The sequence below is a fragment of the Natrix helvetica genome (genome assembly GCF_964273705.1).
Source record: "Natrix helvetica genome assembly, chromosome: Z".
NCBI classification, from domain to species: domain Eukaryota; kingdom Metazoa; phylum Chordata; class Lepidosauria; order Squamata; family Natricidae; genus Natrix; species Natrix helvetica.
The window spans coordinates 104,680,643-104,695,764 of NC_138554.1; the positions used below are offsets into that span (position 1 = coordinate 104,680,643).

The 15,122-nt window shown below is 42.8% G+C and overlaps 1 protein-coding gene across 4 annotated transcripts in view; it reads left to right on the forward strand.

The window, feature by feature from the left end:
• DGKB (diacylglycerol kinase beta) overlaps positions 1–15,122 on the forward strand; it is a gene marked incomplete at its 5' end in the record, with an annotated part of 287,887 nt that overhangs the window by 32,222 nt on the left and 240,543 nt on the right. For all 4 annotated transcript variants that reach the window (XM_081971452.1, XM_081971451.1, XM_081971454.1 and 1 more), the window contains one exon: positions 1,523–1,640. In XM_081971452.1, coding sequence (XP_081827578.1) covers positions 1,523–1,640 — 118 coding nt within the window. The remainder of the gene's footprint in view (positions 1–1,522; positions 1,641–15,122) is intronic.

Below are 15,122 nucleotides of genomic sequence, written 5' to 3' on the forward strand. Positions count from 1 at the left end.
CATTGTTTCTTTTATTTAACATAACTGAATATAGCAAAGCAAAAGCACTTCCATTTTCTTTGAGCTATGGAACATTCCATTTATCTAAAGCACTTGACTTTAATAATGATCAGGGCAAATGATTTTAAAATTTTACTCAGGAGAATATGTAAAGAAAATCTATATGAAGTCAAGACCCATACTGAAATGGGATAATAATTTAATAATAATAATAATAATAATAATAATAATAATAATAATAATAATAATAATAATAATAATAATAATAATAATACTAATAATAATAATTTGTTAAATTTCTAGACCGCCCCCTCTCCCCGGAGGGACTCGGGGCGGTGTACAGGAATAAATTTAAAACATACAAACAAACATACACATAGGTAAAAATCACATTAAACAACCCCTGTACAATTTATAAAAATTAAAAAACAGACCTTAAAACCAATCTTAAAAATTTAAAAATAGAACTGAGGTGGGATAGGTGGAATTAGGCCAAGCCGGCTAGCTGGAATAGGTGGGTTTTAAGTTTCTGACGGAAGGAACGGAGATCCGTAGTCACTCTAATGTCGGGGGGAAGGTCATTCCAGAGGGTCGGGCCCATCACAGAGAAGGCCCTTCCCCTAGGCGTCGCCCGCTGGCACAGCCTAGTGGACGGCACCCAGAGGATAACACATGCTAGGCTTAAAGATTGTATTTTATTGTATTTATTATTTTGAATTCCAAAACGTATATAAAAGCACAATTTTTTAAAATGATTTAATTGAAAAAAGTCTCTATGTGCAGTTTCAAGAGACTATTGTCCCTTGATTAACACTTTGACAGGAAGTCTAATATGCTATATTCTAAATGAATATATTGTATTTTATGTCAATTAGACTGATCCATATGTTCTGTTCATACATAGTGGCCATTCTTTTGAATAAATAGCAGCAATTAACTAGTTATAGTCATATAACTCAATTAATTCATTCTATTTAACAGACAAATACTTTATTATAAAAGCCTTGTCTTCTTGACTTTTTATTTATTGTACTTAGTTTTACCCAAGTAAAGATGTGACAATTTTAATTAGAATGTTTTCATTAAACCTTCATCATTATTCATTCATAACCTGTGATAAAGATAAAAGCTAATACTAAAATAATAATTTTTCAAAAAGCCCTATGCAGCAAGGGACCCTTGAATTAGTAGCTGTAGCAGAATAAACCTTAAGCATTTATACCCAATGATTTAGAATATGGTTATGTGCATGTTACTTGGGCAAATCATTTTATTAACAATTTATGCTAAAAAGTTTTACAGTTTTCAGCTCCACTGCCACACACTCACTGTCTTCCGTTTTGCTACCATATCTCTCTACACGTCTCTTTGGAAAAATTATGTTGTAATCACTTGAAAATTAATAAATGAAGAAGCAGATTGTCTTTTATGTTCTTGAGTCAATTTCAATTTTTATTGGCACTTAAAGGTTTTTCTGTTTATGCCATTAAATGAAATCCATTTCTTTTTATGTGTTCTGCAGAATGTGAAGGATGATGGGCAGCATGTATGGAGACTAAAACACTTCAACAAGCCTGCCTACTGTAATCTCTGTTTGAATATGCTCATAGGATTAGGCAAACAGGGTCTCTCTTGTTCCTGTGAGTATGCATCCTGCTTGATTCTGCTAATGCTTTGAATGTTACCTAGACAAAATGATTGATTAGGGAACAGAGGTTTTTTTGACCAAGAGCTTTTAGATTAGGCCATTGTGGGTAGCCTTAAATGAGACAATCAAGGCAAATATTGTACTTGGGTGCTGCCCAAACTTGTGTATGCAGTTGTTCACACCCTTTGTAAATATCTAGTATAGCACATCAATAAAACAATTACTGTATGTTGATTCATGTGGATGTAACAAATAGACACACACAGAAACACACACATGTACATACACAAAAAGCTAAGAAATATGGGAAAACATATTTTAGTGAGCCTTGAGGTTATACTCAGCAAACTATATGGAAAGAGGCTTACAGTTCTGTTCGACTCTGCCAGAGTAGAATAATTCTGTTAGTCAAAAATTAGTTTCTGTATCACGCTATGTAGAGGACTAAAACCAATATCTCTTGCTTGATATATTTTAGCATTTAGATGGTACTGCTGAGCTAGAAATCATGACTGCAAGCTTAGCCATTGCCTCGTTATATGGAACTTAACAAATAATGTCTATATTTGTTAAAGTGCTCAGATCAGATTTTAAGTAAGTCGTCTGCCAGGGTTTGCTGTTTTTACGCTATATTGTATTTCTTTACTTTCAGTCTTTTTATTGTCCGTCATTTAGCTTTGTTATTTATTTGTTATGTTTTAGTAATTTTTATTTCTTATTTGCTCCATCCCATCATGATTCATTCCCTCATCTTTAAATATAAAGGTGGGCAGAGGAAAAGTTTCTGACTTTAATTGAATTAACAGCAGCTCTGACAAAATAGGTTTCGTTCCATTCTTAATTACTTGTGAAATGAAGGTAGCTTCCACAATTTCATTAGTGCAAATTGTTGTATGAAAAGTCTGTGAGCTCAGTTCAATTCTGGTACTCAAAACTCCAGGACCAAGTGATGTACATCTTACTAAATTGCTCTTGAATCAGATTTTGCTTACAGGTACATTACTGTCAACTAGAAAATAAAAACAACATAGATCTTTTAGTCTTCTTTTAATGATTACTTTTTATATTTAGAATTTTATTTTCAACATGAATAAAATTAAAGAAAAAGAAAATAGAAAAAAATGAAAGATTAGACAAAAAGCAAGGTAAATACAGCAATAAAAAGAAAAAGTAAAGCAAGGAGTAAAGACGAAACTTTTTTTTTACAGATATAGATATAAGTACATCCAACTAAAATGAAGAGTAGACTATGTTACTTTATAATTCCATATAATTCTAATAATCAAATGCCAAAATCAAAGTTTCATTTCTCTCAGTTTCTTGCAAAAAGTCAGAGAGTTTTCCAAGTAAAATTAAAATTGGTCGGGCTTGGAAGTTGTTAATTTTGCCATCTCTGTCAATTCCATCAGTTTAACAGAATTCCATTTTATGTAGGCACTTCTAAATTCTTCCATCTTTGCACAGCAAGTCTAACTGCTGTTATCATATATAAAAACACATTTCCACAACATCTCTCAATCTTTTTGTTCATTAACCCCAGAAAGAAAGGCTCTGATTTCAGTTGTAGATTTACCTTTAAAATCTTCAGAATCAGAATACAAATTTGGTCCCAATATTCTCTAGATTTCTTATATATCCAAGAAAGATTTACAAATGTACCTTCAGATTGATGACATTTTCAAGAAATATATTGTATCAAAAATTTACCTAGATTATCATACTGTCTTTTACTTGTTCAGCCTGCTTCCATTTTAGTAAGTTTTGTTTTTAGCAAAAATATGATCATCATTTGTACACAATTCCACATCAAATTCCATTTTACCAACTTCTATATCTTTCTATTAGCTGGGCATACAAGAAAGCCAATGATAGATATATAACCTTCTAATTCAGGATCTCCTCTTAAATTCTCCTTGAAAGACAGGTTTTAATGCTTATTAATAGTAGACAGGTGAGGTAGCTTTGATTTATTTCAATGAGGTGTGTTTTTGCCATTAAGATAATGTAGTACATCTAAAATTCAGCATAATCTGTCCATGAGGCATTTCCCATGGTCCCACATAGCTCATAGCTTTCTGTGGCACTTTTTTCTTGTCCCTCATTTAGCTTATTATTTTTTAATTTTAGTGATAACTTTGTTTCTTCTCCTTTCCATGGCATTTCCCTGATGAAGCATGAAAAAGACAAAAGTTTGTTTTTTGATACAGATATAAATAAAAATACATCTATTGTTGAGCAAGGGAACAAAGTAATTTAAAACGCAGCTTCATAGGGAACTTTGCTTCAATCCCTGTCAACATTGTGAACAAAGTCACTTTAAAAACTGTTCTCTTTCAGAGTTATTCATTATAGAATGTAGCTCGAGGAAGGAAAGAGCGGGGACAAAATGTTATATTATCTCTCTGTTTTCAATATTCTTGTTGGATGTTGTGTTACATTTTTGAAAATTAAAATAGACTAGTAGGAGTCTTCCATCCATCTATGGGCAACATACAATACAATACAATACAATACAATACAATACAATACAATACAATACAATACAATACAATACAATACAATACAATACAATACAATAGTAGAGTTGGAAGGGACCTTGGAGGTCTTCTAGTCCAACCCCCTGCCTAGGCAGGAAACCCTATACCGTTTCAGACAAATAGCTATCCAACATCTTCTTAAAGACTTCCAGTGTTGGGGCATTCACAACTTCTGGAGGCAATCTGTTCCACTGATTAATTGTTCTCACTGTCAGGAAATTTCTCCTCAGTTCTAAGTTGCTTCTCTCCTTGATTAGTTTCCACCCATTGCTTCTTGTTCTACCCTCAGGTGCTTTGGAGAATAGTTTGACTCCCTCTTCTTTGTGGCAACCTCTGAGATATTGGAATAATGCTATCATGTCTCCCCTAGTCCTTCTTTCTCTTAAGCTAAACATACCCAGTTCCTGCAACCGTTCTTCATATGTTTTAGTCTCCAGTCCCCTAATCATCTTTGTTGCTCTTCTCTGCACTCTTTCTAGAGTCTCCACATCTTTTTTACATCGTGGCGACCAGAACTGAATGCAGTATTCCAAGTGTGGCCTTACCAAGGCATTATAAAGTGGTATTAACACTTCACGTGATCTTGATTCTATCCCTCTGTTGATGCAGCCTAGAACTGTGTTGGCTTTTTTGGCAGCTGCTGCACACTGCTGGCTCATATTTAAATGGTTGTCCACTAGGACTCCAAGATCCCTTTCACAGTTACTACTACTGAGTAAGGTATCACCTATACTGTACCTGTGCATTCCGTTTTTGTTGCCTAAATGTAGAACCTTACTCTTTTCACCATTGAATTTCATTTTATTAGATAGTGCCCAATGTTCAAGTTTGTCAAGATCCTTCTGTATCTTAAGTCTATCTTCTGGAGTGTTGGCTATTCCTGCCAGCTTGGTATCATCTGCAAATTTGATGAGTTCCCCATTTATTCCCTCATCCAAATCATTGATGAAGATGTTGAAGAGTACTGGGCCTAAAACAGAGCCTTGGGGTACTCCACTGCATACTTCCCTCCATGTAGATGCAGTTCCATTGAGAACTACACGTTGAGTGCGGTTGATCAGCCAGTTACCAATCCATCTGGTGGTGATGCTGTCTAACCCACATTCTTCTACTTTATCTAGTAGTAGGTTATGGTCTACCTTATCAAAAGCCTTACTGAAGTCCAAGTAAACTATATCAACGGCATTCCTCTGGTCCACTAATTTTGTCACATTATCAAAGAATGCAATAAGATTAGTCTGGCATGATCTGTTTTTGACAAATCCATGTTGGCTTTTGGCTATTACTTTGTTTGCTTCTAGGTGTTCGCAAATTCGTTGCTTGATTATTTTTTCCAGAATCTTTCCTGGTATTGAGGTTAGGCTGATAGGTCTGTAGTTTCCTGGATCTAATTTTTTCCCTTTTTTGAAGATGGGAACCACATCAGCTCTTTTCCAGTCCTCTGGTAGTTCCCCGGTGTTCCAGGATCTCTGAAAGATATAATTCAGTGGTTCTGAGATCTCGTCTGCTAGTTCCTTCAGAACTCTGGGGTGTAATCCATCCGGTCCTGGTGATTTGAACTCGTCTAGGGTAGACAGGTGCTCACTTACCATTTTCTTCCCTATTTCAATTTGTGTTCCTAATTTTGTGGTGCTGCTTTTGATAGGTTGGACTGTTTTATCCCTTTGTGTAAAGACAGATGCAAAACATGAGTTAAATAGTTCTGCTTTCTCCCTGTTGCTTGTCACCTTCTTGCCACTTTCTCCTAGCAATGGACCAATTGTTTCCTTAAATTTTTTCTTGTTTTTAACATGTTGGAAGAAGCTTTTTTTGTTAATTTTTACTTTTGTGGCAAGCCTTTCTTCATTGTGAGCCTTAGCTTTCCTCACTTCATCTTTACAGGCTCGGGCTATTTGCTGATATTCTGCCTTAGTTATGTCCCCCTCCTTCCACTTTTTATACTTACTTTTTTTGTCTTTCAGTTTGTCAGATAGTTGTTTATGCAGCCATGCTGGTTTCTTTTGGGAGCTGTTGTTTTTCTTCTTCATTGGTATTGTGTTAGACTGGGCTTTTCTAATCTCATTTTTCAAAATTTCCCAAGCTTCTTGAGTTGTTTTCCCCTCGAGGATTCTCATCCATGGAATTTTTCCCAAGCTCTCTCTAAGTTTATTGAAATTAGCTTTCTTAAAGTCCAAGACTCTAGTTTGACTTTGTTCTACTACTTGTGTTTGGATAATGTTGAATTCCAATATTGCATGGTCACTTGCCCCCAGGGTTCCTATGGCTTCAACACCTTCTATCATTTCCTCTCTGTTAGTGAGAATTAAGTCCAGTATGGCTGATCCCCTTGTTTCCTTCTCTACTTTTTGGAAAACAAAGTTGTCTGCTAGGTTTGTTAGGAACCTGTTGGATCTTCCACTTGGTGCAGAGTTTGTTTCCCAGTTGATGTCAGGGTAGTTAAAATCTCCCATTACTATTGTGGTGTGCTTCCTACATACCTTAGTTAGCTGACTAGCAAAAAGTTCATCTTCTTCCTCTGCTTGGTTGGGTGGCCTGTAGTATAGACCTATGGCAATGTCATTTCCCCCACAACCTTTAATATTGACCCAAATGCATTCAAGATAGTTCTCATTATTGTTGTGCTCTATTTCTGTAGAGACGTAGTTATTTCTTATATATAGTGCAACTCCACCTCCTCTTTTATTTGGTCTATTTCTTTTAAATAATTTAAATCCTTCTAGCTGTATGTTCCATTTGTCAGTTTCATCCCACCAAGTTTCTGTAATGGCAATAATATCATATCTGCCCTCTTTTACTTGAATTTCTAATTCTCCCTGTTTATTCCTCATACTCTGTGCATTGGTATATAGACATTTGAGTCCATTTTGATTGACCTTGTGTTTACTGTCTACATAACCTGTATTATGCCTGACTGCCCCTATTTTCTTGCCACTTGTGTGATTCATGCACATGGTATGACAATCACTATTACATGCTTGGTTTTGCTTGACAGCAGGAGTGATAATCTTACCCACACACAAATCTATGTTACATGCATTTATAACCCTATGAATTTTAGTTTGCTGGGGACAGAGATGTTCTGTATCTATTAATTCTCTGTCCCCGCTCTTCAGTTTAAATGTTTATCAAGAAAATCTGTGAATTTAATGCCAAGTAACTCAGTTCCTTTCTTGGATGGGTGCAACCCATCTCTTTTGTACAGTTTTTCATTGGACCAGCTACAGGCTTCATGACTAATAAAACCAAAGCCTTCCCTTTTACACCACTCCTTTAGCCAAACATTAAACTCTGCTACACGCTGGCCCTTCCCTTTTTGTTCCTTATATACAGGTAAAACCTCTGAAAAGATAAGCCTACAACCTATACTATTAAGTTCATACCCCAAGTTCTGGAAATCATTCTGCACAGAAAGTACATCTTTCTGGGATAGATCATTAGTGCCAAGATGTATAATAGCATCAACGTCACAGTCCTTACTTGCATTCTTGACTATCTTAAGAATACGCCTCTTGTCTCTGCTGGCAGTAGCACCTGGCAGACACCTGATCTCTTTTAAAACCTCCGTATCCTCTCCTAAATTAACATCTCTTACGATTGAATCACCAACCAGAAGGTGACTTCTCTTTTTACATACCTTGATCTTCTTCTGCGACTGATGTGTGATACCTGGTTCCCCTTTTCGCCTTTCCGAAGAAAGTTCTTCGTTTTGGACCACGATCCCCTGCTTATTTGAGTCATCATTATCACAACTGCCTTGACCTATCTCTTTAGTGTCCCCATTAAGGTCAGCAAGGGCACTATATCTGTTTTGCTGGGTCACAGCAAAAGCTTTGGGTTTATGGTTCACAGCTCTCAACCTGCCAGATCCCACAGTTGTTCAGACAGCTCTTCTCCTGCAAGATCTTTGTGGTAGAGGGGGCTGATAGTGTGGCTTCACCATAGAGTGGAATGGCTGACGTAGACACATAGTTTCTGCTTGGAGAGCACAGATTACAGATTCTAGATAGGTAATCTGCCTATGTAGACTCGTAATTTGTTTACAAAGGGGACAGTATCCAAATTTGAAAAGAGTACTGCGAAAGACAGGTGCAAAACAGCTATTACATTGAACTAAGCCAGTCATTTTGAAATAAATAAAATCACAATCTCAAACACACTAATCCAGAATGTATTATTGCTATTTTTGTTCATAGATATATGATTCGCGCGCCGTTAGGCGCTCGGGCCCCCACCTCAGTGTCTTTGTCTCTGTGACTCACCCCCCCTTCTCTCCAGCAGCTCCAATCCTAGCTTCAGGAAGGTTCAAATGATATGGAGTTTAAGGGCCCCCACCTCAGTGTCTTTGTCTTGTGACTCACCCCCCCTTCTCTCCAGCAGCTCCAATCCTAGCTTCAGGAAGGTTCAAATGATATGGAGTTTAAGGGCCCCCACCTCAGTGTCTTTGTCTTGTGACTCACCCCCCCTTCTCTCCAGCAGCTCCAATCCTAGCTTCGGGAAGGTTCAAATGATATGGAGTTTAAGGGCCCCCACCTCAGTGTCTTTGTCTCTGTGACTCACCCCCCCTTCTCTCCAGCAGCTCCAATCCTAGCTTCAGGAAGGTTCAAATGATATGGAGTTTAAGGGCCCCCACCTCAGTGTCTTTGTCTTGTGACTCACCCCCCCTTCTCTCCAGCAGCTCCAATCCTAGCTTCAGGAAGGTTCAAATGATATGGAGTTTAAGGGCCCCCACCTCAGTGTCTTTGTCTTGTGACTCACCCCCCCCTTCTCTCCAGCAGCTCCAATCCTAGCTTCAGGAAGGTTCAAATGATATGGAGTTTAAGGGCCCCCACCTCAGTGTCTTTGTCTTGTGACTCACCCCCCCTTCTCTCCAGCAGCTCCAATCCTAGCTTCAGGAAGGTTCAAATGATATGGAGTTTAAGGGCCCCCACCTCAGTGTCTTTGTCTTGTGACTTACCCCCCCTTCTCTCCAGCAGCTCCAATCCTAGCTTCAGGAAGGTTCAAATGATATGGAGTTTAAGGGCCCCCACCTCAGTGTCTTTGTCTTGTGACTTACCCCCCCTTCTCTCCAGCAGCTCCAATCCTAGCTTCAGGAAGGTTCAAATGATATGGAGTTTAAGGGCCCCCACCTCAGTGTCTTTGTTTTGTGACTTACCCCCCCCTTCTCTCCAGCAGCTCCAATCCTAGCTTCAGGAAGGTTCAAATGATATGGAGTTTAAGGGCCCCCACCTCAGTGTCTTTGTCTTGTGACTCACCCCCCCTTCTCTCCAGCAGCTCCAATCCTAGCTTCAGGAAGGTTCAAATGATATGGAGTTTAAGGGCCCCCACCTCAGTGTCTTTGTCTCTGTGACTCACCCCCTCTTCTCTCCAGCAGCTCCAATCCTAGCTTCAGGAAGGTTCAAATGATATGGAGTTTAAGGGCCCCCACCTCAGTGTCTTTGTCTTGTGACTCACCCCCCCTTCTCTCCAGCAGCTCCAATCCTAGCTTCAGGAAGGTTCAAATGATATGGAGTTTAAGGGCCCCCACCTCAGTGTCTTTGTCTTGTGACTCACCGCCCCTTCTCTCCAGCAGCTCCAATCCTAGCTTCAGGAAGGTTCAAATGATATGGAGTTTAAGGGCCCCCACCTCAGTGTCTTTGTCTTGTGACTCACCCCCCCTTCTCTCCAGCAGCTCCAATCCTAGCTTCAGGAAGGTTCAAATGATATGGAGTTTAAGGGCCCCCACCTCAGTGTCTTTGTCTTGTGACTTACCCCCCCTTCTCTCCAGCAGCTCCAATCCTAGCTTCAGGAAGGTTCAAATGATATGGAGTTTAAGGGCCCCCACCTCAGTGTCTTTGTCTTGTGACTTACCCCCCCTTCTCTCCAGCAGCTCCAATCCTAGCTTCAGGAAGGTTCAAATGATATGGAGTTTAAGGGCCCCCACCTCAGTGTCTTTGTCTTGTGACTCACCCCCCCTTCTCTCCAGCAGCTCCAATCCTAGCTTCAGGAAGGTTCAAATGATATGGAGTTTAAGGGCCCCCACCTCAGTGTCTTTGTCTTGTGACTCACCCCCCCTTCTCTCCAGCAGCTCCAATCCTAGCTTCAGGAAGGTTCAAATGATATGGAGTTTAAGGGCCCCCACCTCAGTGTCTTTGTCTTGTGACTTACCCCCCTTCTCTCCAGCAGCTCCAATCCTAGCTTCAGGAAGGTTCAAATGATATGGAGTTTAAGGGCCCCCACCTCAGTGTCTTTGTCTTGTGACTTACCCCCCCTTCTCTCCAGCAGCTCCAATCCTAGCTTCAGGAAGGTTCAAATGATATGGAGTTTAAGGGCCCCCACCTCAGTGTCTTTGTCTTGTGACTCACCCCCCCTTCTCTCCAGCAGCTCCAATCCTAGCTTCAGGAAGGTTCAAATGATATGGAGTTTAAGGGCCCCCACCTCAGTGTCTTTGTCTTGTGACTTACCCCCCCTTCTCTCCAGCAGCTCCAATCCTAGCTTCAGGAAGGTTCAAATGATATGGAGTTTAAGGGCCCCCACCTCAGTGTCTTTGTCTTGTGACTCACCCCCCCTTCTCTCCAGCAGCTCCAATCCTAGCTTCAGGAAGGTTCAAATGATATGGAGTTTAAGGGCCCCCACCTCAGTGTCTTTGTCTCTGTGACTCACCCCCCCTTCTCTCCAGCAGCTCCAATCCTAGCTTCAGGAAGGTTCAAATGATATGGAGTTTAAGGGCCCCCACCTCAGTGTCTTTGTCTTGTGACTCACCCCCCCTTCTCTCCAGCAGCTCCAATCCTAGCTTCAGGAAGGTTCAAATGATATGGAGGTTAAGGGCCCCCACCTCAGTGTCTTTGTCTTGTGACTTACCCCCCCTTCTCTCCAGCAGCTCCAATCCTAGCTTCAGGAAGGTTCAAATGATATGGAGTTTAAGGGCCCCCACCTCAGTGTCTTTGTCTTGTGACTTACCCCCCCTTCTCTTCAGCAGCTCCAATCCTAGCTTCAGGAAGGTTCAAATGATATGGAGTTTAAGGGCCCCCACCTCAGTGTCTTTGTCTTGTGACTCACCCCCCCTTCTCTCCAGCAGCTCCAATCCTAGCTTCAGGAAGGTTCAAATGATATGGAGTTTAAGGGCCCCCACCTCAGTGTCTTTGTCTCTGTGACTCACCCCCCCCTTCTCTCCAGCAGCTCCAATCCTAGCTTCAGGAAGGTTCAAATGATATGGAGTTTAAGGGCCCCCACCTCAGTGTCTTTGTCTTGTGACTTACCCCCCCCCCCCTTTCTCTCCAGCAGCTCCAATCCTAGCTTCAGGAAGGTTCAAATGATATGGAGTTTAAGGGCCCCCACCTCAGTGTCTTTGTCTTGTGACTTACCCCCCCTTCTCTCCAGCAGCTCCAATCCTAGCTTCAGGAAGGTTCAAATGATATGGAGTTTAAGGGCCCCCACCTCAGTGTCTTTGTCTTGTGACTCACCCCCCCTTCTCTCCAGCAGCTCCAATCCTAGCTTCAGGAAGGTTCAAATGATATGGAGTTTAAGGGCCCCCACCTCAGTGTCTTTGTCTCTGTGACTCACCCCCCCTCTCTCCAGCAGCTCCAATCCTAGCTTCAGGAAGGTTCAAATGATATGGAGTTTAAGGGCCCCCACCTCAGTGTCTTTGTCTTGTGACTTACCCCCCCCTTCTCTCCAGCAGCTCCAATCCTAGCTTCAGGAAGGTTCAAATGATATGGAGTTTAAGGGCCCCCACCTCAGTGTCTTTGTCTTGTGACTTACCCCCCCTTCTCTCCAGCAGCTCCAATCCTAGCTTCAGGAAGGTTCAAATGATATGGAGTTTAAGGGCCCCCACCTCAGTGTCTTTGTTTTGTGACTTACCCCCCCCTTCTCTCCAGCAGCTCCAATCCTAGCTTCAGGAAGGTTCAAATGATATGGAGTTTAAGGGCCCCCACCTCAGTGTCTTTGTTTTGTGACTTACCCCCCCCTTCTCTCCAGCAGCTCCAATCCTAGCTTCAGGAAGGTTCAAATGATATGGAGTTTAAGGGCCCCCACCTCAGTGTCTTTGTCTTGTGACTTACCCCCCCTTCTCTCCAGCAGCTCCAATCCTAGCTTCAGGAAGGTTCAAATGATATGGAGTTTAAGGGCCCCCACCTCAGTGTCTTTGTCTTGTGACTTACCCCCCCTTCTCTCCAGCAGCTCCAATCCTAGCTTCAGGAAGGTTCAAATGATATGGAGTTTAAGGGCCCCCACCTCAGTGTCTTTGTCTTGTGACTCACCCCCCCTTCTCTCCAGCAGCTCCAATCCTAGCTTCAGGAAGGTTCAAATGATATGGAGTTTAAGGGCCCCCACCTCAGTGTCTTTGTCTCTGTGACTCACCCCCCCTCTCTCCAGCAGCTCCAATCCTAGCTTCAGGAAGGTTCAAATGATATGGAGTTTAAGGCCCCCCACCTCAGTGTCTTTGTCTTGTGACTTACCCCCCCTTCTCTCCAGCAGCTCCAATCCTAGCTTCAGGAAGGTTCAAATGATATGGAGTTTAAGGGCCCCCACCTCAGTGTCTTTGTCTTGTGACTTACCCCCCCTTCTCTCCAGCAGCTCCAATCCTAGCTTCAGGAAGGTTCAAATGATATGGAGTTTAAGGGCCCCCACCTCAGTGTCTTTGTCTTGTGACTCACCCCCCCTTCTCTCCAGCAGCTCCAATCCTAGCTTCAGGAAGGTTCAAATGATATGGAGTTTAAGGGCCCCCACCTCAGTGTCTTTGTCTCTGTGACTCACCCCCCCCTCTCTCCAGCAGCTCCAATCCTAGCTTCAGGAAGGTTCAAATGATATGGAGTTTAAGGGCCCCCACCTCAGTGTCTTTGTCTTGTGACTTACCCCCCCTTCTCTCCAGCAGCTCCAATCCTAGCTTCAGGAAGGTTCAAATGATATGGAGTTTAAGGGCCCCCACCTCAGTGTCTTTGTCTTGTGACTTACCCCCCCCCTTCTCTCCTGCAGCTCCAATCCTAGCTTCAGGAAGGTTCAAATGATATGGAGTTTAAGGGCCCCCACCTCAGTGTCTTTGTTTTGTGACTTACCCCCCCTTCTCTCCAGCAGCTCCAATCCTAGCTTCAGGAAGGTTCAAATGATATGGAGTTTAAGGGCCCCCACCTCAGTGTCTTTGTCTTGTGACTTACCCCCCCTTCTCTCCAGCAGCTCCAATCCTAGCTTCAGGAAGGTTCAAATGATATGGAGTTTAAGGGCCCCCACCTCAGTGTCTTTGTCTTGTGACTTACCCCCCCTTCTCTCCAGCAGCTCCAATCCTAGCTTCAGGAAGGTTCAAATGATATGGAGTTTAAGGGCCCCCACCTCAGTGTCTTTGTCTTGTGACTTACCCCCCCTTCTCTCCAGCAGCTCCAATCCTAGCTTCAGGAAGGTTCAAATGATATGGAGTTTAAGGGCCCCCACCTCAGTGTCTTTGTCTTGTGACTCACCCCCCCTTCTCTCCAGCAGCTCCAATCCTAGCTTCAGGAAGGTTCAAATGATATGGAGTTTAAGGGCCCCCACCTCAGTGTCTTTGTCTTGTGACTCACCCCCCCTTCTCTCCAGCAGCTCCAATCCTAGCTTCAGGAAGGTTCAAATGATATGGAGTTTAAGGGCCCCCACCTCAGTGTCTTTGTCTTGTGACTTACCCCCCCTTCTCTCCAGCAGCTCCAATCCTAGCTTCAGGAAGGTTCAAATGATATGGAGTTTAAGGGCCCCCACCTCAGTGTCTTTGTCTTGTGACTTACCCCCCCTTCTCTCCAGCAGCTCCAATCCTAGCTTCAGGAAGGTTCAAATGATATGGAGTTTAAGGGCCCCCACCTCAGTGTCTTTGTCTTGTGACTCACCCCCCCTTCTCTCCAGCAGCTCCAATCCTAGCTTCAGGAAGGTTCAAATGATATGGAGTTTAAGGGCCCCCACCTCAGTGTCTTTGTCTTGTGACTTACCCCCCCTTCTCTCCAGCAGCTCCAATCCTAGCTTCAGGAAGGTTCAAATGATATGGAGTTTAAGGGCCCCCACCTCAGTGTCTTTGTCTTGTGACTCACCCCCCCTTCTCTCCAGCAGCTCCAATCCTAGCTTCAGGAAGGTTCAAATGATATGGAGTTTAAGGGCCCCCACCTCAGTGTCTTTGTCTTGTGACTCACCCCCCCTTCTCTCCAGCAGCTCCAATCCTAGCTTCAGGAAGGTTCAAATGATATGGAGTTTAAGGGCCCCCACCTCAGTGTCTTTGTCTTGTGACTCACCCCCCCTTCTCTCCAGCAGCTCCAATCCTAGCTTCAGGAAGGTTCAAATGATATGGAGTTTAAGGGCCCCCACCTCAGTGTCTTTGTCTTGTGACTTACCCCCCCTTCTCTCCAGCAGCTCCAATCCTAGCTTCAGGAAGGTTCAAATGATATGGAGTTTAAGGGCCCCCACCTCAGTGTCTTTGTCTTGTGACTTACCCCCCCTTCTCTCCAGCAGCTCCAATCCTAGCTTCAGGAAGGTTCAAATGATATGGAGTTTAAGGGCCCCCACCTCAGTGTCTTTGTCTTGTGACTCACCCCCCCTTCTCTCCAGCAGCTCCAATCCTAGCTTCAGGAAGGTTCAAATGATATGGAGTTTAAGGGCCCCCACCTCAGTGTCTTTGTCTCTGTGACTCACCCCCCCCTTCTCTCCAGCAGCTCCAATCCTAGCTTCAGGAAGGTTCAAATGATATGGAGTTTAAGGGCCCCCACCTCAGTGTCTTTGTCTTGTGACTTACCCCCCCCCCGTTCTTGTGTCTTACCCTTCTCCCACAGCTCCAATCCTAGCTTCAGGAAGGTTCAAATGATATGGAGTTTAAGGGCCCCCACCTCAGTGTCTTTGTCTTGTGACTCACCCCCCCTTCTCTCCAGCAGCTCCAATCCTAGCTTCAGGAAGGTTCAAATGATATGGAGTTTAAGGGCCCCCACCTCAGTGTCTTCGCCAGGAAGGTTCAAATGATA